Source organism: Dipodomys merriami, unplaced genomic scaffold (assembly GCF_024711535.1).
Source record: "Dipodomys merriami isolate MVZ:Mamm:240054 unplaced genomic scaffold, mDipMer1.0.p SCAF_2, whole genome shotgun sequence".
NCBI classification, from domain to species: Eukaryota; Metazoa; Chordata; class Mammalia; order Rodentia; family Heteromyidae; genus Dipodomys; species Dipodomys merriami.
Genome location: NW_027203381.1, coordinates 117,904,928 through 117,930,194, shown reverse-complemented (window position 1 = coordinate 117,930,194; position 25,267 = coordinate 117,904,928). Strand labels below are relative to the sequence as shown.

At 47.2% G+C, this 25,267-nt stretch overlaps 1 protein-coding gene across 7 annotated transcripts in view; it reads left to right on the top strand.

The window, feature by feature from the left end:
- Erg (ETS transcription factor ERG) overlaps positions 1-24,958 on the top strand; it is a 236,736-nt gene extending 211,778 nt beyond the window's left edge. For 3 of the 7 annotated variants that reach the window (XM_070030684.1, XM_070030686.1, XM_070030689.1), the window contains 7 exons: positions 7,109-7,312; positions 8,148-8,228; positions 10,012-10,083; positions 15,807-15,896; positions 16,798-16,854; positions 17,249-17,296; positions 23,030-24,958. In XM_070030684.1, the coding sequence (XP_069886785.1) occupies positions 7,109-7,312; positions 8,148-8,228; positions 10,012-10,083; positions 15,807-15,896; positions 16,798-16,854; positions 17,249-17,296; positions 23,030-23,550 (1,073 nt within the window). In that variant the 3' untranslated portion in view covers positions 23,551-24,958. The remainder of the gene's footprint in view (positions 1-7,108; positions 7,313-8,147; positions 8,229-10,011; positions 10,084-15,806; positions 15,897-16,797; positions 16,855-17,248; positions 17,297-23,029) is intronic. The other 4 variants (XM_070030685.1, XM_070030688.1, XM_070030687.1 and 1 more) reach the window with 4 other exon arrangements.
- Positions 24,959-25,267: the final 309 nt, after the last annotated feature.

The following is a 25,267-nucleotide window of genomic DNA, read 5'->3' as shown; positions in this document are numbered from 1 at the left end:
AGCAGGCTCACAAAGAGGAAGGCATAATTCATCCATCTTTCTTAAAAGTTGCATCATGCTGACCAAATGCAACCAGACCTCGGGGTGAGCAGCTAGTACCATTTAGTGTCTCATTCCTCAAAATGAACACTGAAGTGTCAAGCTTTCCAGACAGCTCTTTCTTTCTGCATGCGTACTTTTTATTTTCAAGACAGCCCACTCTGAACACAGCTCCCTGTGCTCACCCTCATTCATCTCTCCACATGCTTCTTCTCCAGCCACTCACTGAATTCTTTTACTATATCCCGGTTGCCAGGAATAAAACCTCCTCTGACCTGCGGTCTTGCTTTCTCTGCCTCCCAGTGCTCATGGCTGAACCTTTTTGAATTGGATCTTATGTAGCTCCTCTGAGCTGGGTCCCTTCTACTCAGTCCATGAAGTGTCCATGGAGCATTGGTTACCAGATGTCTCTCGCCTAGGAGATGGCCAGGCCTGGCAGAGGTAGATCAGATCCTCTGCAGGAACTATGGAATTAGGGACAACTGGACAGTGCGTGATTAAGAGCTCAAAACTGAGCGACTCAAATCCATATTCCAGAATATCTGAGGGAGGATGGCTTCATTTTTGTCCGCCATGCTCTGGTTTCTCAGTCCCTTGGCACCCTCCCATTTTCCTCTGTTGTGTCCTGTCCTGTGGGTCCATCAAATCACATGGCTGTGCTCCTGTCCTTCACGTCCACAGCCCGGGGTCTTCATCAAGCTGTCCCTGCAGCCGGACAGCCTGCTTCCTTCCTTGCCCACGGGTTCTGCTCATTCTTCAAGACATCTTTGAGATTCACCTGATCTACAATGCACTCTTAATTAATCCTCTGGCAGATTAATCTCTTCTCTTGAGACAAGTTATGATTTATTTCTTTATACTTTATTTTCTTTCATGTTCTATTTTCTGAAGCATTGCCTGTTTCATTAGGTAGAGATACTCCATTTCACTTCCCAGAGGATTCGAGATGCCTTATGAATTCAGCTACTAACATCCATGTGACCCAAACTACAGATCAGATACAGATCAGCACACAAAAGCTGTTGAAAATACATATGGACACCTAAGAGCGTGTGAAGAAAGAATCAGGTCATTTTGACCACAGGTGTACCCACAAGGCTGGATTAAGTTTCTGTGATAGCGTAGAGCTTCCTGGCATCCAAGATAAAAAGAAGGTTCAGGGAAAATAATTTGAAAACAAGTTTTTATAGGGAAGGCAATATTGCTCTCAGAATTGTAACAGCAAGACCCCTGGGCTTTCTAGACCCCTGGGCTTCTTATGACATCCAATAAGAACACAGACTGAGTTATATTAGAGAACCACTCAGACAGACAGACAGACAGACAGACAGACAGACAGACAGACAGACAGAGCACTGGTGCATTACTTTGGTGCTGTGGTTTCGCATAAAGAGGGGAATCTGAATTCTCAGAATAAAGGGGACTGTAGCTGTCCATGATCCCGCGGTGCTTGAATCCGGGTGACCCGTCATTTACTCTTGCTTTTCTCATCACCCTCTATTGTTCACCAGCTTTTAGTGATTCTTAACTTTTTTTAAAAAACTCTTATAACCCACTTGGAAGTCAGCAGGTCCTTTAGAGCAATACTTATAAATGAATAAGAGAGGACCGTCAGAATACAAAGAAACAGCGAGAATTCCAATGAATTGTGTGACTTGAGCATAAAAAATGGTATGTTCAAACAAAGGCAGAAGTTGGTTGTTTAACTGACTCTCACTTTGGAAATGACACAAGACTTAATAAACAGGGGGAAAAATGTGTCCTAGAAGGAAGTGAGTTGTAAGTAGGAAACCAGAGCAATGAAGTTGGTTAAGGTGAGGATAGCACAAAAGAGAAATGGCTGCAAAATGACAGCATAGTTGCCTAAATGGAGAATCAAAAATAATGTAGAATGAAAGCTTTAGACATTGTATCATGTAAGAGTCAAGGTGGGTAACTAGAAGTGAAGCTTCATAAACTCATAGTGTTTCTTGGAAAAAGGATAAATTTACCTCTTAAGTTAGATTTCATTTAAAGATTAATGAGTGAAGAGTGAGACTAGAAACAAGAAGGAAGAATAAAAGGATGGAAAAGATGAAGATAGGAAACGTTGTAACTAACTGGGAAAAAGAGGGACTGAATAAAAAATGAAATCAATTCAGATGGAAAGAAATGCCAAAGAAAAGCAGGCAGAGAAAAGTGGCCACAGGAAATACACAACAAGGAGGTTGGCATCAGACCAGGAACAATAATATGAATGGAACAAATCTGCTGCATAAGTGACAGACTAAAATAATCAACCCAAATCAGTTGTATACTGTTGACAAAAAACATCTCACAAAAAAGATAAACAACTAACTGTGGAATGAACCATCTTAAAAAAGCTAACTGAATAAAGCTGACAGAAATAAAAATAAGTATGCAAAACAGAGTTTTCATGCAGGAAACATTACAAGAGTAAACAAGGATATCACAAAAGGACAAAGGCTAAATTCATGAAAAATGGATAATGATGAGACTTAAATACACCTAATGATACAGTCTTGGAACAACACAGACAACTTCAAAAGGACATAAACAGGTCAGTTTTAGTGGGAATTTTTGATTTTCCTTTCTCAGTTATGAGTACATCAACAGCATTAACAGGTTTTGGTGGTATGGTTATTTTCTAGAACTCCGAATCTAACAATTAGGAAGTATTCCCATTGTTTTAAGCACACAAGGGACATTTACAAACATTGATCATGGACTATGCCCCTCTCCAAAGTAACAAATCCAGCATTTAAAATATCAATGCCTATAGATCTCACTCCCTCTTCCAAGTGCCAAAAAAATTAGAAGACAAAAACAAAACAGTACTTATAATGGTAGCTACTTAGGATGCTGAGATCTGAGGATTGCAGTTCAAAGCCAGCCAGGGCAGGAAAGTTTAGGAGACTCTTATCTCCAGCTAGCCACCAGAAAGTTGGAAGTGGACCTGCAGCTCAACTGGTAGAAAGTCAGCCTTGAGTGAAAAAAAACGAAGGGACAACACTCAGGCTCTGAGTTCCAGCCCCAATACCAACACCCATTTATACACAAAAACAAAAAACAAGACAAAACAAAAAAATAACACAATAAAACAGAACCAAGACAGCCAATGAGCACCACCTATCCATTAAAACTTCGAAAGGTTCTGGAACAGCTTTGAAGTCAGCTTTTTCTTTGGAGTTACATTTCAATTTGTGGGGTGAAGATATGGCAAAGTCCTAGCCAGCCCTTCCTGTGGGGCCTGCTTTGAAACCCTGAGTTCTGTCATTAGGGGACTGAAGTTATATCTTATTTTCGTAAGCTTAGAGAATGCTGGGTGTAGAGCAGCCAGTGTGTTTGATAAAGCCTCTGTGGGTCGGTCATATGAATGAGGAGGGCCTTTGTCTTTATGTTGTTTTACTGTATTTTTTAATGCTCGTCTTATAACTTAGGGTGACTTTTCTCTCAGGAAGGTGCAATGCACATTACTATCACTCAAGAACAGTGACACTCAGGACTCACCTTCTCACCCCTCTGACTCTTGTTTTATCTTGTTCCCGTTCCTCTCTCTGGCGGGGCTTCTGCAGTTGGAGGGGGCCCTGTGTGAGGGCCTGTGGTTTGAGAAGGCGCAGGCTGCCTGGCACAGCCGTGCCCCTCTGCCGGATTTCAATATCTACTTAATATTTTCCTGGCAGCAGTGGGAGCCAACCATGTCACAGTCCTGACTCATGGAAATATAAAATATCTTTTAACCCCCTTCCCACTGCTGCTTGAACCCTCTCTCCTACCCCACCCATAGAGTGTAAAAATGTGTTCCTTTGGGGCTGGGTATGGTGGTTCGTGCTGGTAATTCCAGCCTGGAAAGGTATAGGAAGGAGGATCAAAGTCCACTGCTAGCCTGAGCAAAAGTGAGAGACTGTGTCTGAAAAACAAGTAAAGAGAAAAAAGAGGCTGAGATCATGGCTGAAGTGGCTAGGGAGCACAAGGCCCTCATTCTAAACCCCAGTGTGGCTAAATCAGTTTACAAGTGCAACTCTAGAACTCTGTTCGATGATGTGCTTTGATTTCTTTTTAAAAATTCCAGTCAACCAAAGAGAATTCATAAAGCTCCTGGATATCCACCACGCCTTGGACCTTACCCCAAAATACTAATAAGAGTGTCTCCTCTCCTTCTGGACCACTGGGCCTTACCATTTTGTTGTCCACAAAACATAGAGGCAAAGACACAAATGTCTCCACAACGGGATGAGAGGGTTGAACACACAGCTCACCTTTGGTGAGTCTGTGAATCCTTTGACTGAGGCACATGAAAGACTCTGTAAAGCAGTGATGCATCATCTACCCTTTGTGCTTACAGGGAGGTGATCTTGGTGACTAAATTCATTTCAGCAGAGATTGTAACACACCGTGCATAGCACTGACACCTTAGTTTTCTTCAGCGTTATTGCTGGCCATGCTCCCGCATACGTTATCCCAGGGCTCTGTGACTCCCTGCAGTCCCTTTAATTACCCACAAAAAATAAACAAAGCTAATCTGAGAAGTGAGCCTGTATGTCCAGTAAATGGTAGAATCGGAAGCCAAATATGTGCATTCTGACCTCCCAGAAGGCTTTCTGGGTTTTTTTTGGATTGAGTTTTCTGTGCTTGGTGTAATTTAAGACATATTTATGTGTGTTGGGGGGTAGGGGAGGTACTGGGGCTTGAACCCATGGCTTGCACTCTCCTTTAGCATTTTAACTGAAATTGGATGCTCTATCACTTGAGCCATACCTCCACTTCCGACTTCTTCCAGGTTAAATGAAAATAAGAATCTCTTAGATTTATTTGCCCAGGCAAGCCTGGAATCTTAATCCTCTTCGGATCTCAGCCTCCTGAGTAGCTAGGATTATAGATGTGAGCCATTGGCACCTGGCGAGACGTTGTTTTTTGATTCCTTGGTCATGTCTAGTGACTCTGAAGTTCCTATATTATAAAGTGTAAACTTTTAAGCAAGTCGCTCAAGACCGTCCCAGACCTGATGCTAGCTTTCATCTCCATCCTCCTCCTCACCTCTCACCCCTCCTCCTTCCTCCCTGCTCCCTCCTCCCTCCTTCCTTCTCCCTCCTCCCTTCTCCCTTGTGGCTGGGCTTCCACTGAACCCTCCACTACCACTGCTTCAAATTCCTCCCTGGCAAAAAAAAAACAAAAAACAAAACCAACAACAACAACCAACTCCCTGGCAGCAGCAGCTGGCATGGGAGGGAGTTAATCCTCAGCTCTGAGCGTCTCCGCTGTGGTCTTCATCCCTGCTTCGGGTCCTGCTGGCTGGTGAGCTTGCCCTTCTGCATTCGGCCCGGAGGGCACACAGCAAGAAGGCTCTTAACCAGACCCAAGGCTGGCGCCTTCACCTTGGGTTTCCCAGCCTGCAGACCTGGGACAAATAAAATTTTCTCCTTTAGAAACTAGAGATAAAAAGGAAAACTCCTCTCTCTAGTCCCCAAGACAGCAGGTGGCATTTTCCTTTTCATACTAATAAATATATTTTAGTAATGTAAAAGTTTCTGAAAAATTATAAGAATATTACTAAACATACCACGACTTCACTGGTTCTCTTTTTGCTGGAGATTTAGGGTATTTCCAGTGTTTTGCTTTTATAAACAACACTGCAGAGAACATTCTTGAAGATACATCATGAAGGTGCACATCCTGTATTATTTCCCTAGGAAATGTGGATCATTTATTTATTTTTGGTGGTCTGGTCCTGGGGTTTGTACTCAGGGCCTTGTGCTCAGTGGGCAGGGGCTGGCCTGCCTGAGCTCTGCCTTCAGTTCCTTTATGTTGCTGGTTATTTTCAAGGTAGGGTCTGCCTTGGTTGGGTCTGGGCTGTGATCCTCCTATTTGTGTTTCTCCATATTGCCAGAAAGGACAGGTGTATACTACCATGTCCAACCATTTTCTTTTTGCCCAGGTTGACTATAAACTATGATCCTCTGGTCTCAGTCTTCCAAGTAGCCAGGATTACAGGCTTGAGCCCCTACAGCCAGCTAGTTTAGATGTGGAAATTTTTGTTGCTGCTATTGTTACTTGAGTCTAGGTCTGATGATGTTATCCAGGCTGGCCTCTAACAACAGATCTCCTGCCACAGCCTTCCTAGTAGCTGCAACCATCTCTCCCAGCTAACCATGCACACTTTTTAAAAATGTATATAATAGATATTTATTTACATATATAAAAATTCATGTCACTTTGCATAATATTTTTAGACTTTAAAAAGTATTTGAGATATTTGGTTCATCAGAAAGGTTGTGGTGATTAATACTGGTACCAGCAGTAACTGAGAATAGACTTTGACTAGCCACAGGTGAGACCTGGCTGGGGACAGGTCTCAGGGCCCTGGCACGTGACTTGCTTAAAGGAAATGTGAGTGAGTTGTGATAGCCTTTGGCTTCACAAAGGAAATTAGGGAATGTTCTAGAGACCACACTTCTCTCTCTCAGGCAGTCTTCCCAAGTGTCGCTTCTCCATTTATCCTGGAGCTGGTGACCTTCAGGCAGGATGTTTATTCCTAACTTTGAGATTATCTGGTTCCACCCTTAAGAGAAGAAAATTCCTGTTACCCCAGCTATGCAGGAAGTAGAGGTGGGAGGGTGGTAATTCAAAGCCACACTGAGAAAAAGAGAGAGACTCAATCTAAGAGGGGGGGAGAGAGAAAAAGAGAATGGGAAGGAGAAACAGTAAAAGCAGAGCAGAGAAAGAACATTGACTCTCAGAAAGAAAAAAACTATTCCTATGAAGTACTTCTACAGAACTAAAATCCCACACATAAAACAAACTGAGACAACCATAGGAAGAATCCCACATAGCCTTCCCATGTTGGTCAAAAGCAAGACCAGACACCAGCAAGGGTGGCGGACCCTTCCACGGATGACCTGGGTGGGTGGTGCAGGCAGGGTCTTGTCCGTGGGGTGTTTGAATTCCTCTCTGCACCCTGAGGATAAAGTGGCGTTGAATTCAGGGGGTCTAAAGACACCCTGGTGTGCCATTGCAGAAGAAGAGGGGGAAAGAATGGGTGATGTTGGCTCAGGGTTTTCCTCCATTTCAGATCCTACCCTGTGGAGCACAGACCACGTGCGGCAGTGGCTGGAGTGGGCGGTGAAAGAGTATGGCCTTCCAGACGTGGACGTCTTGCTGTTCCAGAATATTGACGGCAAGGAGCTGTGCAAGATGACCAAGGATGACTTCCAGAGGCTCACCCCGAGCTACAACGCCGACATCCTTCTCTCCCATCTCCACTACCTCAGAGAGAGTAAGCCGCCCCCTCCCCCACCCCAGTCATGCCGGTTGCCATGGTTCCTGTTGCCATGGCTTCGGACCAGGTGGTCCACGGCATCCTCCTGCCCTTGCCCAGTGTCTGCGAGGACCCAAGCGAAGACGCCACACTGAGATGCCACAGGGCGCCATGCAAACCTGGCCGGGTTACACAGGCAGCACCGACGAGAAGAGCACAAGTCACCCTAGCGCTCAGCTGCTCCTGCAGAGCACGTGGGACCCACTGGGGGGTGGGGGGAAGGGGTAGAGAAAGCAAGCTTCACTGGTCCCACACTTCCTAGTCTCTGTGATGCCCCTCATTAAAACAAAAAGGAACAAGAGACTCGTAGCCCCACAATGAGAATCACAGGCTTTACTGGTGCCGAAAGCTAAACCAGCCCCTGCAACCCCTTTTCCTGTCTAACTAAGCTTGAACAGAGGGAGGATTTTCACTCTGTCTTCAAAGGGCTGGGCTAACCTGGCAGGATGGGAAAGCAACACTGACGATCGGAGACCTGAACCAGGGATTCTGCTGAAGGCTCCAGTTCTCACAAGGGTCCGGCATGGCCATGGGGAACAGGAAAGTGCCGGCTGGGGTGCGATGAATTTCCTTCATCGCTTTGCCAGCACCCCAACCGACGCTCCCTGAGAAAGATGATCTATCTGTTCAGGGTTTAACACACTAACACGTAGGGTGGTGATGTAGGTTTGTCAGGAGCCTGTGATGTTAGGTCGGGTCAGGGCGTTTTCCTTTCTCCCTTTCTTTCCTTTCTTCTTCTTTTTTTTTCTTTCTTCTTTATCATTTGGATGTTGCCTTTTGTTTTGTTTTGTAGCTCCTCTTCCACATTTGACTTCTGATGATGTTGACAAAGCCTTACAAAACTCTCCACGGTTAATGCATGCTAGAAACACAGGTAATGCTGGCCCCACCCTGCCCTGGGATGAGTGTAGAGTCCTGTCTGCAGGTGCATGCTTTAAGGTAAAACTCGGGACAGGTGAGAGCATCGGAAGGCAGAAGGCAGAGGTGGAAAGAAGGCAGAGGGGTCATTTAGGCTTAAAGGAAGTGAAGCCTTTTAGCATCTGAGCTTTTCCTGTCACCCCTCCTCCACCCTCCTCCGTCCATCAAAGGATTTCCTTTAACTAGAAGACGTGCTGAATTAGCTACCACTTTTGCTCACCTTGGCTGGATTTCAATCTCTTGCTATTACTGTGAATCCCAATACAATGGCTTTAGAGACTTAAAACAACTCTAGTATAAAGAAAGGGGCCCTGAGCAACCTCCATTTTTTTTGTTTGTTTTTATTTCCATTTTTATTCCCAAAGGAATGTCAACCAGGACAAGCTAGATTGATTTTTTTTTTCCTTTCTGATGCTATTTTTAGGCCATGGGATTTCATTTAAACAGGCACACTCTTAAAGTACCTGCCATGGGTGCTGGGAGGGGGTGGCTGTTCTTGTCAGTTTTTTCCCTAGAGGACCTCTTCTGCAGTTTTGGAGAATATGAAATTCGTCTCTAACCCAGTGCCTACCTTCTGGTCTGTGATCACGGGTCTTCCATTTTGGTCTGTTTCATGCCTGAGCCTGGCTGAGTGTAACAATACTGCTTGGTTCTCACTAACCCCTCCTCCCATTTCTCTGGGGTTTCTAGGTGGTGATGGGTTGGTGGATACTGTGGAATGGCTGTGTTCTTGGTTTGTATCCATATTTACTTCCCCTTGACTTCTGATGATGGAGTGGGGGAGATAGAGAGCCACAGACTCCTCTGCGTGAGCCTGCAGGGCCCTCCACAAGCAACCAAGGCGAGGGGTGCAAAGGCTAGGGGTGCAATCCTTTGCAAGCGAGCAAGCCAAACCATGGGGCGGCCTCAGGGAGAGAGAGCTACAATAGGTCCAACTCTGGAGGTGAAGATTACAACTAACTGGCTGGTTTACCTTGGTCTCTTGTATTCAACATTGCTTCTGCGTAATACCAAAAAACGCTTTGGGCCAGGAGAACCCCTTTCAACTCTCCTTCACGCATCACCCTATGAATGATATTGTACCCAGAAATAACAAAATAAGGTGATTTCTCCCTCTGCAGAAACACCTTTGAGATACACATATTTTCTGATAATTTCCCTTAGTGAGAAATTCTTTAATGTGCCTGGATATTTCAAGAAAGGTCTAAGGGCATTAATTTTATTATCATCGAGACATAGATGCAATCAAAGAGCAGGACAACAAAGTCCAAAGGGACAGCAGAAAGCGGATCCTGTCAGTTGACAACACAACTATTGGGAGAGAGAAAGCAACCAGGCATTTGAATAGAGATGTGGATTCATTTTTAATAAAATCCATATAGTCCTCGGCGAAATATTTGTCATTCTTTGGTACTGTTTTCCAAGAGTTCTTTAAAGCTTTTTATGGATTTTATACGTTTGCAAAAAAAAAATTTTTAATAACGTAAGATCCCTTGGATGAAAACGGAGCGTCAGCAAGAAGCTGTAAAATCAAAAATGCAAAGTGTTCTGTAACAAACACCCAGGCGAACCTCCTGTCCCTGTGTGTGAGCAGTATATTTGTGCATTTCCTGAGAGGTCCAAGATGCTTCGTGAAGGTCAGCCAGGGTAGGGTAGCTTTGGCACAGATAACTGAGATTGACAGCCACAGGGAAAAAAAAAAAGTCCCTCACGTGTTTTGTCTTTCCTTTTGTCTGCAGGGGGTGCAGCCTTTATTTTCCCAAATACTTCAGTATATCCTGAAGCTACGCAAAGAGTTACAACTAGGCCAGGTATGCCACCACCCCCGCGTGACCGCTTTACCTGGGGACATCCCACAAGGCTGCTGATCCAGGACCCAAGTCCTGTGATATGAAAGAGCGGATCCCAGATCTGAAATGGGTCCCAGGGTTCTTGCTGTCTCTGTTGGCTCAGAAAGCAAATTCAGCCCAGGTGCTCCATTCAGAGACGGCACCAAAGGTGACGGAGCTTCTGAATTAGGAGCACATTAACCGTCCCCAGTCGCTCTTGGAGGACAGGTGGGAAAAGGAGAGCTTCTCAGTTCATGGCAGGGCTGATGTTCAACCAGTCCTTTCTCCCAACAACGGTACAAAGCAAGGGAACTAGTAACAACCGGTTCCCAGCTTGCCACAAGAAAGCAAGGTCTCAGGGCACAAACCTCTAATAGTATTTATGTTGAGTCCTACTTCAGGCCTTTCTGGGTAATACAATCAAGTAATTAACATGGGTGTCATTCCTGCGCAAATAAATGTTTATGCTGTGCCCCGAAGTGCCAAACACCGCCCATGTTAGACTCAGTAAATATAAAGATGAACGAACCAAACTCCAAGAAGCTACCTTCTGAAACCTGGGGTGCCCAGGTGGCATTCCACCTGGCTCATTTGGCTCAGCTGGCTCATTTGCTGCGTGGCTCCTCTGGTCTCACGGTGGAGGGGCTCAGTGGGGAGCAAGCTGTGGTATTTAGCCTGGGGTTCTAGATGATGCAGTGGAGCTGCCCAGAGCCAGCGATGGCCATGGAGTTGTGTTGATGCTGAATGGCTGGAGCTGATGGCTGCTTCTAGGCCAAGGATGGGACCAGGGAAGCCTCCCAAGCGAAGGCTGCATCTCAGAGGGGAGGTGGACAGCTGCCAGGGGTACGGTGTCTCGGAGAGGACATTTCAGACCCAGGCAGTGCCCCTACACCTGCCTGATGGCCACCACAGGCCAGGTCTCTTCCTGGCAGCCTCTCAGCTGGGCAGGAGCACGGCTTCTCTGGCCCCTGCCCGGGTCTTCCTCCACCTGGCTGCCCCTCCTTGAACCCTGTCACCTGTCTAAGGTCACACGAGTCTCAGGCGAACTGGTCCAGAACTCCAGGCTTAGCCGCTCCTTCTTAACAAGGAGGAAGCTGGGAGCCAGAAGCTGGAAAGTGGGGATCTGAAGATTTCTCGGGGTGCTTCTTCCCTCCAGCCCTGTCACTACTACCACAACTTCCAGCTGCCATTTTCCTTTTCTCTAACCCAAGGGGCGGAAACTGGCTTCTCTGTCCCTGAGAGGCCTGTGAACGGGCCGAGCTGATGTTCCCGCTTCTGTCTGTCACGTGAGAGGTCGTTGAACTGTAGAAGGTTCTAGCCCTGCTTCCCAGTACCTCTCCTCAGTTCATCCTGTCTTGGTCACCTGTTGCTGAGTTGACACCCCAATCAATCTTTCATTTTTCTCTGCTGAGCTTCCCAAATGCTTCACTCATTCCAGCGCCGCTGGCCGATGTCCCGAGCGAGTCTGCCCTGCACTGTGCCAGCGCAGCCCCCGCTCCAGGTCGCCAGAGCTGTTGGGATCGGCGCATATCCCCACCCCTGCCTTTCCCTCCTCTGCTCACACCCAGCCCTCTTCACTTGCTTGCTCCAAGGAGGTTTCCTGATTTAAAACACACCTGCTTCTACTACCAGCCCTGCGTGGAAGTAGCATGTGGATGGGTCCCTCGTATAACAGCGTTAGCACCCAGACACCTCAGTGACCGTCTGTGGTTACACGGTCACTATTTTACATGTCTTCCTCTGTTTCTCGGGTTGTGATGGTTATGACTGGCAGAAACCCTTTCTCATTTTCCCTGAGGTCTCAGGGTAAAGCGGAGAGGGACAGGTGGGACACAGTCTTGGGAGCCAGCGTACGGCCTCCAGCCGCACCAGCCGCGCATCCTCTGAGGAGCAGGCCATGAGGCAGAGCTCGGTCCCAATCCCACACAAGGATGCTGGTCCCTAGACCCTCGCTTCCTCCATCCCTATGACCACCTGCATGGTGTGACACGATCCAGGGACCTTAAGGAGAGAGAAGAGACTGCAGCTTTGACTGCTGCGTTGAAGCCATGTTCTTTGGGTGTTAGTCATCTATTGGGACCCATTATCTGGGACAGCTTGGCCTGGCCAGTGTAATGAGACAGTTCAGCACCGCCAGCTACTGCACAGCTGCGTGCTCTGTGACTCCTGGACATGCACACACATCGGGGCTTCCTCCTAGTCTAGCAGAACCACGAGGCTTGTGCACATAAGCAAGAGGGAAAATAAATGGCCTCTCTCTCCACATCTTTGACATGGGATCTTAGGAGCTTTAGGAAGGTCTCCGTTCAGTAGGCAGACAAGAGAGAGCAGTTTAAGTGCTGACGCTCACTGCCTCACATTTCATAGGGGTTTATCGATTGGTTCTGGTCAGCAGCTCTTGGCCTACTAATTAAGTCTTCCTCACTAGCATCCAAGAACAGAAAGAAAGCAAGTTTTTACTCATTTCCTCTGCCCCTGTGGGGCAGGGGGGTCCGGGGAGGGAGACACCACAGCTGTAATAAACAGAGACCCAAATTCTTTCAAAATGTGAAGAGGCACAGGGAAGGGCGGAGGGCTGGAGGCATATCAAGCTTGGTGGAGCTTAACCTTCTTGGGCCAGACAGGCAGGATATGATTCTAATTCTCTGATTGGCTGAAGTGTCCGGGAAGGTGTGGTGGGAGGAGCTTGGCCCAGAATCTACAACCAACCCAATCCCAGCTCTGCAGGAGTCCACAGAGGTGCTGCGGTGGGGCAGTCACCACCCGCCAGGCTCCCGGATCTGCCTCTAAGCCAGACTCTGGTCTGCCTCAGTCTGCCTCACAGGCCTCTGCCACCCAACTGCTGCCGGGGAAATCGGCTTTACAAAGTTCAGTTTTACAGTAGTTTTCTACAGATGAAACAATCTGCATCACTCCAAAAAGCAGCCCTTGCAGGCACAGGAACTTCTGCCAAGTGGATGAGTGCATAACCTTGAAGAGTGTGTTGAAGTGAAATGTAAAAATGCCTTCGTATTTGAAGCGCTATGCTCAGCTCTCATTTAAGAGGCAGGGGAGTGACTGGGGGGTACTAACTTTTCCAACAGCCACGAGTGTAATTGCTCAAAAGTGGCTTGCTTAGAAGATCACACAGCTGCTGCCAGGGCTGACTGGATGTCCGTCCTCCCTTCAACTCCAAGGTCAGCGGCACTTCCCAAGGTCACATCCTGCGGGAGGGGCTGGGTGCCCCTTGCACGGGACCAGTGGCTGATAAGGAAGCATTGGCAGAGAATGTCATAAAGGAAACAAAAGCCTGCTTATCTACCACGGCCGTGTGTTTATGAACACCATCATCAGTGTTCACACAAATACCTCCAACACTTGGCTGCCAGTTAGACCCCCATTTGGTATGGTTTACGTCCTGACATTTCCAAAGGCGAGTGGGACCTGGCTACTCATCCTTGGACAGAGTTTCTGAATAGAGTTTCAAAATATTTTGGTAGTCTGAATTGGGTGTTGGATTTTTTTTCCAGTGCTATTTTACCCATGATATGTTCTATTCAAGACAGATTCTGGCAAATCTATGGTAGTTCCATTTGTGTACTCAGACCTAGGTCTAAGTTCTCTAGGATGCTTAGGCATGTAGAACACCTGTATGGGCCTGGTCTAGATGGCACATCTGAAATCATTATCTGTAAGAACATAGATTGTTAGAGGGAGATTGCTAGAGCCGGATTTCTCAAGCTTCAGAGAGGACACCTCAAATTTGTTATTTTAACTGACTCTGACTGTCTGGGTACGGGATGAAAATTTGCATTTCTAACAAACTCCTAAATATTGCTGAGAATGCTGGCTCACAGACTGCCCTTTGAGAAATGGGGACCTAGGACATCTTTCTGGAGCATGCTGCTTTCCCAGGTGGGAAACAGAACCTTTGTGTGTCTGTCTGCTCCTGAGTTAGGGTAGATGATGTTAGAAAAGCCTGGCTCATAGATTCTTTCTTACTTCTTTTCAGACAATGCTCACATTGAAATTCTGCTTAACAAAAAATTTCCCCCTTAGCGGGGGGAAAAAAGCAACTGGCGGAGAATCCACATGCAGAATATGCTCCCAGAGACTTGAGCTGAAATGTAGCTGTAAATGGATAGCAGCAGAAGATTTAATTCCCACGTGTAATCCCAACTGCAGAAAAGCAGAACTCCTAGAAGCCGGGTGTGGGGGGCAGCCGAGAGGGAGCTCTGGCAGAGCTGGAATTCTCTAGAATTCTCCTAACCTATCCAGGCCAGGGAGGGTAGGATTTCAAAGACCACCCAAGTTGCTGTGCTCACAGCCAAACAGACCAAATAAATTAAGGCCATCTTGTGTTGAATTTCACATTGCATATCATTTCTATTCTCATTGGGATATGAAAATAGGAAGAGACACATATTCTAGAACATAGTCAGGATCTTTGAAGACTGTCTCACCGAGTCGCTACATCTTAAATAAGGTCAGATGACTTACTCCAAAGCGTCTTTAAAGTAGTTGCTTTGCCTGGCTCTCCATGTGGGATTTTTATGGGTATCTCTTGCTATCTGGCATCTGGTACCTGCACAATACCTGAGTCTGGCTTTCAGTTGCCTCTGAATGACATTTACTTTGAACTAGACCGATTGATCCAAGAAATTGTGGTTCTGAAACGTATTTGTCTTGCATGTAAACAGAGATTTCCCTGTGCATGATAATAAGAACAGGCATATATTCCTGGCAGGAACTCATGCAGAGCCGTGATCACCATGAATGGGACTGAGACTTCCATGTAGAAGCACATTACTGAAGTTTCCCTATGCAAAGTGTGAGGGAGGCTCACGGAGAAGCAGTACCTTGTAATTAATAGATCAGAAGATGACCCCCAAGGTCATTGTTCCAGAGCTGTGTGGGATTTATTTCATGCGATTCATTTCAGAAAAAGTTCTAAATACACTTAGAAAAAAGAGTAGATATTTGCCTAGAAAAATAAATGGGGCAGTTAAGACCGACAACATAAATGGGTGAGCTTATAAAGGGAAAATGAGAGGAAACCAAGGATGGGAACCCACAAATAAGAGGAGAAGAAAGCAGCATTCATTTCCCAGGGAGAGAGAGGACAGGAGTCTGGATGACAGCGGGTGGGTTTGGAACGGACCTTAATCAGAACCTGGCTGGCAAGTCCGACTTGCAGAGTCTGTTTTGGATGGTTTGTTTTCTGATTCCAGATGATAAAGGGGTAGGTTTAGACTAGTCCCTGGCTAAGTTCATCATAAAATATATTTTTAATATGGTTTTAACTTGTAGCTGTAGGGATATGTTTACAAGAGCAAACTCTGGAACATTCTGGTCATGGAGTTGTTAGATTAACAGAAGAGAGACTTGTTTATGTATTGGTTTTTGTAGCTTGAACTCAGGTCCTTGTGCTTGCTAGATCAATCTCCTACCACTTGAGACACTGCCCTAAGTCAGAAAGAGAGACATCTATAACAACTAAACATACCAAATCAGACCTTATAAAACAAAACCTAGAAAAATGGGAGAATTTTACATCAACCAAATATGCCAGATTGTAATCTATAACTGGAATTCAAAGGGAGTGAATTGGTGGTTGAATATTTCTTCCCTCATATCAAATATTCATCCTTATAAACACAATTTAAAAAAAAATGGAAACATCTATTAGAAAAACTACATCATTGTTTTTTTTTTTTTGTTTTTAGTCAGTTCATTTGTCTTTTCAGATTTACCTTATGAGCCTCCCAGGAGATCGGCCTGGACCACCCAAGGTCACCCCACCCCTCAGTCCAAAGGTACTGAATCAGAGCCACGGATCTGGGTGCCCCACAGAGGAGGGGATGGAGGAAAAAAAAAATGTGAAAAGTTTGTCCCACTGTCAGCGAAGCACCGATTGTATCCACTTTCATAACAGAGAGGACTTACTGAGAGGCAGGGACCAGGGGACTGTGCCTAGAGGCTAGCCCGGGCAAAAGAGAAGTTTTGAGACTCTATCTCAAAACAACCAAGTGACTGGGCAAGGTGGTGTGTGCCTATCACCCCTGCTATACATGCAGTATAACAGTCAGGTCCAGTAGCAAGACCCACCTTCCTCCCTGTGACACTGGGAATGGTGAGCAGGAGGAGCCCCACCCAGTCCAGATATAAAGTGAGACCCTACCTTGAAAATAACTAGGAGATGTGGCTCAAGTGGCGGAGTGTCCCCAAGCAGGTTCAGGGCCCTGAGTTCAAATCCCCCTGAGGAATGAATATGTGAGGTTCCCCACAGACGAACACGTTTCCTGGGATGCTTGTGTATAGAATAAATGATTAATGAGTCCCTTAATTTGGGCTTTGCCTTATTTGGTTATGTCTTATTTTCCTGGTGGTTTCTCTTTATTTATTTTATACCATGGTTCATTTTACTCTGTTTCATAAGCCATCTCAAATTCTTAAAAAATTATTTTTAGAAGTTGTGGAGTATATTTTCTTTAAAAATAATGGGATACATACTCCTTTTTGCTATAGTATTTAGATTTGAATTCATTAGAAGGGGACAGTTTCCCTTCCTCTCAGGTGCTTCTGTTGTAAGTATGAGACTCTTACATGAACAATCAAAATCCTGTGTGGAATGATTAGTGTGTCCTCAGCAGCAGGCGAAGGCCAGTGTCCAGATGGAAGTTACAGCTAACTGTCTTATTGCTTTTGGATTTTCAGCTGCTCAGCCATCTCCTTCCGCAGTGCCCAAAACGGAAGACCAGCGTCCCCAGCTAGGTAGGTCTCAGTGACCAGCATGGACAGTCATAAGAGAAGACGAGGCCGTGGGGGAATTTCCAAGATGAACTGAGCGTTACATTTTTCTTCTTTATAACAATCTGTGTTAAAGATGGACCAACCTATTAGTCTGCACTAAAATGCTTCTGGACCGTGTGTCCAGTGTGGTCCCAGGCTGCCCTGTTGATATCCTCGGTTGAGCTGGAGGCTTTGAGCAGAACTGTCCACCTTGTGGTTCTTTGGGCTGTCTGATGCCACCAGGAAGGCAGAACGGTGGTTCTGGGCTGGGGGGGGGGGGGGGCGGAGGATGTTTCCAGCTAAGAAATCTGAAGTCACCTCATGCTGAACCCAAATGCTGTCCTCGGAGTTTGACTTCTCTCCTTTCTGCTTGCAGATCCTTACCAGATTCTGGGACCGACCAGTAGTCGCCTTGCGAACCCAGGTAAGGCCGTGCTAGCGAGCCTGTGTTCACGCCGCAGCCGTTTGTGTTTGGAAAGACCGTTTTGTCCTGGTACACACATCCTTCAAGGGAACAACTTTATTTACTTGTAGGTCTCACTGCGTTGTCATAGTCAAAAGATAATAGTAACAACAAACAAACAAAAAAGGAGAGGATCCGATTATCCTTTAAGATTTTTGCTTCAGCAAAGAGCATGTGTAGCCTCCTTGTGGAGTAAAGACTTTCCAGGGCTGCCGACAGGAAGCCCTGGGGACTGGGTGCCATGGGACAGATCATGCTACAGCTGGAAGTCTGAGTCAGGGTGTCATGGCAGTGGTCCTGATGGGGGAGGGATGGGTCCCTTCTCAGCCACCCCCCCTTTCCACTTCAGATGGCTGGCATCTCCTTAGGTCCCCTTCCATCACTTCTCTGTGTATGTATATCCTCTGTCTGTAAGGACACCAATCACATCAGAATAGGGCCCAGCCCACTTCTTCTTTCTCTTCCCCCTCCCCCTCCTCCCCCTCCCCCTCCTCCTCCCCCTCCTCCTCCTCCTCCTCCCCCCTCCTCCTCCTCCTCCTCCTCCTTCTTCCTCCTCCTCCTCCTTCCTCCTCCTCCTCCTTCTTCCTCCTCCTCCTCCTCCTTCCTTCTTCCTCCTCCTCCTCCTCCTCGTTCCTTCTTCTTCTTCCTCCTCCTCCTCCTCCTCCTCCTCCTCGTTCCTTCTTCTTCTTCTTCTTCCTCCTCCTCCTCCTCCTCCTCCTCCTTTCCTGCTCTTCCTCCTCCTCCTCCTCTTCCTTGTCCTGAGGTTTGAACTCAGGGTCTGGGCACTTTCCCTAAGCTCAAGGCTAGTGCTCTATCACTTGAATCACAGCTCTACTTCCAGCTTTTTCAGTGGTAAATTAGAGATAAGTGTCTCATGGATTTTCCTTCCCCAGGGCTGGCTTTGAACTATGATCCTCAGCATCTCAGTGTCCTGAGTAACTAGGATGCCAGGCATGAGCTACCAGCACCAGGCTTCAGCCTGTGACTTCTGTAAAGACCCTGATCAGGTCAGACCTTCAACACAGGAGTCCCAGGGAGACACATTCTTTTGGAAAGGAGAATCATAGCAATCTTACGATTTCACATTAGGCCCATCTTTGACAGTCTGTGTTTGAACTGAGATACTGGAAGAAAGCACAGGGTCTTCATTGGTCTGTTCGTAGCCCATTCCTGACCAGGGGCCAACCCTTGCCTGTCCTTACGTGGCTGTGCCAACCGAACTGGCCTATTTGTATTCAAACCAGAAGCAGGCGTGCTGGGCCTCCTGCAGACATGCTGAGCATATGCTGCAGGCTGGGGGCTGCAGGTCCAGGGCCACGGTGCCACAGTCACATTGCGAGTACAAGCTGGAATGTGTGCCAAACCAGGGGCGGGGAACCCAACCCCCCGTCAGATTCAGTCGGCAGACATCCCCACAAAAGGAACACAAAAAATCCTTGCTGAGTGACTTTGTCTTTGACATGAGAAGTTGGTATGATAATTAATTCAAGAAATAGTTTTTCAGCTGCAGAACAAGGAGAGAGACTTGTTTTCTCTTTCACTCCATTAATCCAGGCAGAGAATAGGTGCATGGCATTTATTCGTTGGGGAGGTGCATGGCTGAGGGGTCTCAGCCTTGGCCCTGAGGAGTAGCCACCTCCTTGGGTATTTGTAACGCTCTCTAGTCCACAGAGCCCAAGCTCTTCTCCTTTATATGGCATCTGACTGGTGGCCAAGTCTCCCAGAGCTGCCATTTGCAAACTGTCTCATAGCCATTCTTTTTGTTGTTGTTCGTCATGAGGCTTGAAGTCAGGGCCTGGGTGCTGTCCCTGAACTTTTTCATTCAAGACTAGTGCTCTATCACTGTAAGCTACAGCTCCACTTCCAATTTCCAGCTGGTTCATTAGAGATAAGAGTCTCCTGGGCTTTCCTGCCTGGGCTGGCTTTGAACGATGACCCTCAGACTCAGCCTCCTGAGTAGGCAAAACTGCAGGTGTAAGCCACCGGTGCCCAGCTGTCTTATCACCATTCTAATAAATAGAAGGACCATGTTTTGTGATTATGATGAGTCCTCCCTCAGGAAGACTAGTCTGTTGGATGAGGATAGTTTAGAAAGAAGAGAAGCTGGGAGCCTCAGTGGAGTAATAATCTGATCTCTCTCTCCCATGTGATGTTCCCTGTAGAAGGTTTCATGCCTGTGGTCCCCTCTATACCTCATATCTCCATTCCCTAGAAGAGGAATCAGAGGCGCCAAGAAGTTAAGTAACTTTCCCTTGAGTCACATGGCCAAAAATCGGAGTGTTTCCAGAGTGTGCCAGCTAAGTTTGAAGGGACGCTTTGGGAAATGGGGAGCATCAGAAAGAAAGGGAGGTTCCACTCAAATGAGCAACTGTGAGGGCTCAGGAGAGAAGAAGCTGTACTGAACAAGACCACGTGGGCCTTTTAACTCACACACACACACACACATACACACGCGCGCGCACGCTCGCGCTGTCTGCCACGTGGGGGGTGTTTGAGTACAGGGGTCCTGCGTGGCTTGTTTGGAGATGTGGGACCAGAGGGAGCTAAGGCAGGCACAGCGGGCCTCCTGTGGTGCCCAGTGAAGGCCCCCAACAGTGTCTGGACATGGCAGGTCACAACCCTGGCATCCTGAGCAGAGCACGTGTGTCGTACCACTGGCGCCATTCACCGGGTCCTGGGCAGCCGGCAGCAGGAACCTTTGGTTTGGGGTCCAGTGGTTGCAAGGGAAAGATGACAAGGAAGGAGACCCCTGTCCCTGCACCTCCTTTTCCTGACAGTCCTCAGCTTGCACCAGGGCAGGTGCTCCTTTTCCATCAAACTTCTTTCTTGTATTCTCTGACCTGTTCGTTCTGCCTCAGTTACACATTTCTGTTTGCTCTTCCTACGAAGAAATCTCCTTCATCATCTTAAATGGACAGCTCTTGTCACATCTGAGGAGCGCCCTGGGTTTACCAGCGGTGAGCACTTCAGCATCCCCACCCCAAACACTCCCATGACGTGCCTTTGGGGTACCTTTTCTCCTGCTGAGAAAAATCATCCCTTAATTCTGATGTCATCGGTCTGTTCCAAAGCATCAGCCATGCCCTTCCGCTCGGTGAGAGGGCAGTGCCGGCTACCTTTGCTTACCGAGTTTCTCTGGGTTGGTCAGAAGTTAGCCAAGCCTCCTTTAAGATTTCTTAAATCCTCTAGAATCCCTTAGAGTCCTGTTCTATATTAGAATCCTATTCTGTATTCTAACATGAATCTCACCACATATTGAATGTGACTGTTTGGGAAGTAAAGTAAGAACTCAATAAATCACTTGAATTTTGTGGCCAAGAATAACTGGCTGCATTTGCTATGGATGATGATTTCTCATCATGACTGTGTGAGAAGGTGGCCGTATGTACTACCTACACAGGAGACTCGGTCATGAATACCGAATTCCGCAGCGAACATTACCTTTTAGAACAGGTTAGCCAAGCAGTCGCTGAATGACTGCATTTGTAGCCTCAGCATTGGCCACAGTTTGGGGAGCTGATGAATTTGTTTACAGACCTGTCACTTCCTGGGATGGAATCAGCTCCTCTCTCCTGTGAGCTGTGAGTTTGGGGCCATGACTTTAAGTCTTTCACATCGAAGCAAGAGAGTAGGAGATGGCTTTCTCCTCTGCTGGTCCCCCTCCCCGCATTTACAGGGGAGCTGGGTGAGGAGCAGGTCCCTAGGAAGCCAGCCCCAGCGTGGTGCAGACTTCCAGGCTTGATCCTGGCTGCTTGGGCGGGTCTGTGCATCCACACAGGAACTGTGGAATTGCTCTCTGCATGAGAGGAAGTTGACACTGAATATTTATTTTCAAACAACTGTATATGTTTACAGCGAAGCAGATGTTAGAATGTGAAGTTAAAAAAAAAAAAAAAAAAGCCCACGTTTCTCCGTATTCCCAGGTCATCTATGGAATCTTTTTCTCCAGTTTTAATTCTTTAGTTACAACATATATACAAAAACCATATGGTGCTGTTGTGTCACTCTTTGTATTCCTAAGTGTATATTAGCACGGTGTTGGGGGCAGCGGAACTTGATTGAGAACAGTTCCTATATGGGGTTCCACCAAAGCTAAGGCTTCCATCACGATGAGCTACAAGCTGTTAATCTATTTCAAATGTGTTGCTAGACTGCAAACGATCCTTTTCCAGAACATACTGGGACCCGGCTGACCTTTCTCATGAGGCTGGTGTATGGGTGAATTCACAAACATCCCCTTCCATCCTGGAAACAAGGGTTTATGACTCGGACAATTTATACAGGGAGCTAGTGGGACTGACTAACAGAGAGCAGACATAATTGAATTTTACATTACATCACTTCCTCTAGAAGTGACTCTAATCATCTTATTCACATTGATTGATATGCTTAAAAGGTCATCTATTTTGCTATCAAGCTCAAGGCAGTACTCTAGTGGAGTTTAGGATAGACAGACTTGCCATTTAGCCCTTGTAAACTTTCCAAAACTAGAACCACATGGCTTAACTTCTAGTCTTCCATATTACCAATATTCTCTCCACACTGTCTTCTTCAGGGAGCTGTAAGTCAACCAAAAGCAAAGTGGCATGGTGGCTAAAGGAAATGCATAGGCTTTTCTTGAACAAAGAGAGAAGGGAAGGAGGAAGGAAGGAAGGAAGAAAGGAAGGAAGGAAGGAAGGAAGGAGGAAGGGAGGGAAGGAGGGAAGAAAAGAGGAAGGAGGGTAGGAAGGAGGGAACTGGGAAGCAGGGTGGGAGGGAAAGGAGAGAGAGAAAGAGAAAGCTCTCTCTATGGTCTGGTGGGACTGAGGAACATGGCTTCTTGTTGGAGTCTCCTTTGGAAACAGGCCTTGGGGCGCAGGGGGACCCCGTGGAGTCCTTTGCCTCAAGACCAGAAATGGTGATCTGATTTGCAGTGGAGCCTGTTTCTTTCTAAGCTTCCTCATTTTGAATGGGTTGCTTCTGTTAGGAAAAGTTTGGGCCAAATTATTCTCTGAGTGCCAACAAAAGAACAGCCCTGACTTCCACCCTCTGTTATTTTCCACACACTTTCAGATACTCATTTCCTACATCAGACGTTTCATGGCTTTGCTCACCCTCGCCAATCTAAATGGTATTAAGTCACTCTTGCCATGCCCACCCCGGGTGTTCCTGCCTCATTCTGTAGGAAACACGAGCACTTTGTCCCCCCAAAAAACACCAGCCTGGCCTGGCTGTTGTTTGAAGTCATAAACAGAAGCAGCAGACCCTGGCCCCTTTGCTGTGGAGAACGTGGATCTGTTAGCTGACCATTGCCTCCGGTCGCATCTCCTAGATGCTGAGCCAGAGGACTTGTGTGAGTGCTTCCTTCAAGTGATCTTTCTGGGAAGGCAGGCATGAGGAAGTAGTTCAGGGCAGGGGGAAAACTAGGGAAGCTTCCAGACTTCCAAATGCTACCTTCGAGTAGCTCCCACAGGGAGCCCCAGGCAGCGTCCACGTAACACCTGTCCAGCCAAGGGCAGTAGTACCTGGGCAGCTGGGGGGCGAGGGGCAGCCTGGCCCCTGGAATCTGGCAGTGAACCGGGAGCGGCCACTGCTGCCTTGAGAAATGGCGTCACTCAGCGCCTGTGCCCGCGGTGCTCACGCCGCTTGCTCACGCTGCCCGCTGTGCTTCTGTTCTGTGCTCACGGTGCTCTGTGTCCCCCGCCTTCTCTCCAGGGAGCGGCCAGATCCAGCTGTGGCAGTTTCTCCTGGAGCTCCTGTCCGACAGCTCCAACTCCAACTGCATCACCTGGGAAGGCACCAACGGGGAGTTCAAGATGACCGACCCCGACGAGGTGGCCCGGCGCTGGGGCGAGCGCAAGAGCAAGCCCAACATGAACTACGATAAACTCAGCCGTGCCCTGCGCTACTACTACGACAAGAACATCATGACCAAGGTGCACGGGAAGCGCTACGCCTACAAGTTTGACTTCCACGGCATCGCCCAGGCGCTCCAGCCGCACCCCCCGGAATCGTCTCTGTACAAGTACCCCTCCGACCTCCCGTACATGGGCTCCTACCACGCCCACCCGCAGAAGATGAACTTCGTGGCTCCCCACCCCCCCGCACTCCCCGTCACCTCCTCCAGCTTCTTTGCTGCCCCGAACCCATACTGGAATTCACCCACGGGTGGCATCTACCCAAACACTAGGCTCCCAGCCAGCCATATGCCCTCTCATCTGGGCTCTTACTACTAACGGCCCTCCGGAGGCCTAGCCCAACAACCTGCAGTCACCCATACATTGCCACGAACTCGACCAGAGACCACGAATCTAAAGTGCCTCAAGAGAAATGAACAAAAGCTTGTCTGGGGCTGGGGAAGGAAGCCAGGGAGAGACCCAAAGACTTACAGAGGGGGACAGTGACTTACGAATTACTACAGGAAAGAAATAGGCTTCCCAAGATGCCATCTATCTGGACAGACGATCTGCGGCCCAATCTTGTCAAAGACATTGTATGTAGAAGCATGAAGTCATAAGGACAAGTGCCAAAAAGAAAAGTAGCCTTAAGTAGTGTATAAACAGTAGAGTTCGGGACCCTGCTCCTACAAATTGGGCTTCAACAAAAGCAATAGATGTGACACAGTCTTGGCCTAAGATACCCAAGGAAAACTACCTGTGCTTTATGATAGAAACATATCAAAACCAAAGTCGAACAACAGGATGGAAGAAAGGGAGGGAATGAAAGAGGGGGAGAGAGAGAGAGAGAGAGAGTGACAGACAGACTGAGCAACTAGGGCACCTTAACAGATGTTCGCCACGGAACATCTTGGTTGATGTTTTGGTTCAGTCAGACACCTTCACAGTTGATGGAAGGCACCTCGCTGTCTCACACTGTGAAGACAGCCCAAAGTTTCCATCTCCTAGACAGTATTACAGGAGGACAAGCCAAACGGTGGGCTGGGGATGTGGACAGAGTGAGTGTGAGTGTGGATGAAGGGATGGAGGAGGAAGGAGAGGGCACAGAGGAAGAGGGAGGAGGCAAGGGCTGGGGAAGAAACTTCCCGAGCAGTGAAGTCTGGATTTCGGACACGTTGTAATGGCAGAGTTAGGAGGGTGGACGCAGCACGCCTCATGGACAGAGGGAGGGAGTAGAATTCAGAACCCCAAATACACATCTCTTTCTTTGATTGTCAAAGAAAACTTTAACTGGAATTGTCTGATATTTAAAAGAAACGTTCAGGACCTCAGCACTGGCAGGGTGGGGGGTGGGGTGTTCCCTCCACCAGGTCAGGTAAAAGGGGACCCAGTGGCCACCATCATCACAGATCTACACAGGCATTGTGGGTAGGCAGGCTCCAGTTTTCCTCTTCGAGTCGCAAACGCTGTGCGTTTGTCAGAATGAAGTGTTCAAGTCAATGGTTTGTTCTTGTTTATTTTTTCCTTTTTTATATAATTATTATATAACTTATGCATTTATACACTACGAGTTGATCTCGGCCAGCCAAAGACACACCACACAAAAAGAGACAATCCATGATCTAATGTGGCCTTGAATTTTAACTCTGTAATGCTTAATGTTTACAATATGAAGTTACTAGTTCTTTAGAATGCAGAATGTATGTAATAAAAATAAGCTTGGCCTAGCATGGCGTTATCAGATTGACACGAGTCTGCATTTGCACTTTCTTTAGAACAAATTTGCCTTGTAGAACTTGTGCTTTGTGGTGTGGATTTTTGGTGTTATAATCTTACTTTATCCAAGAACATATATAAGGAGAACCATAAAAAACAGAATGCCGGACACACAATGTTGGCATCTCCCAGCCCCTTAGTCCTTTCTGTCTTCTAGTTCCTTCTACAACTGGAAGACTAATAGAATCACCTTGGAGCCTCTAGATTTATTTCTAGAAGGGAAAGAGACCTGTAAAGCTGGGCTTTTAACTGAGAAATTCCATGTCTGCGCCGGTCACAA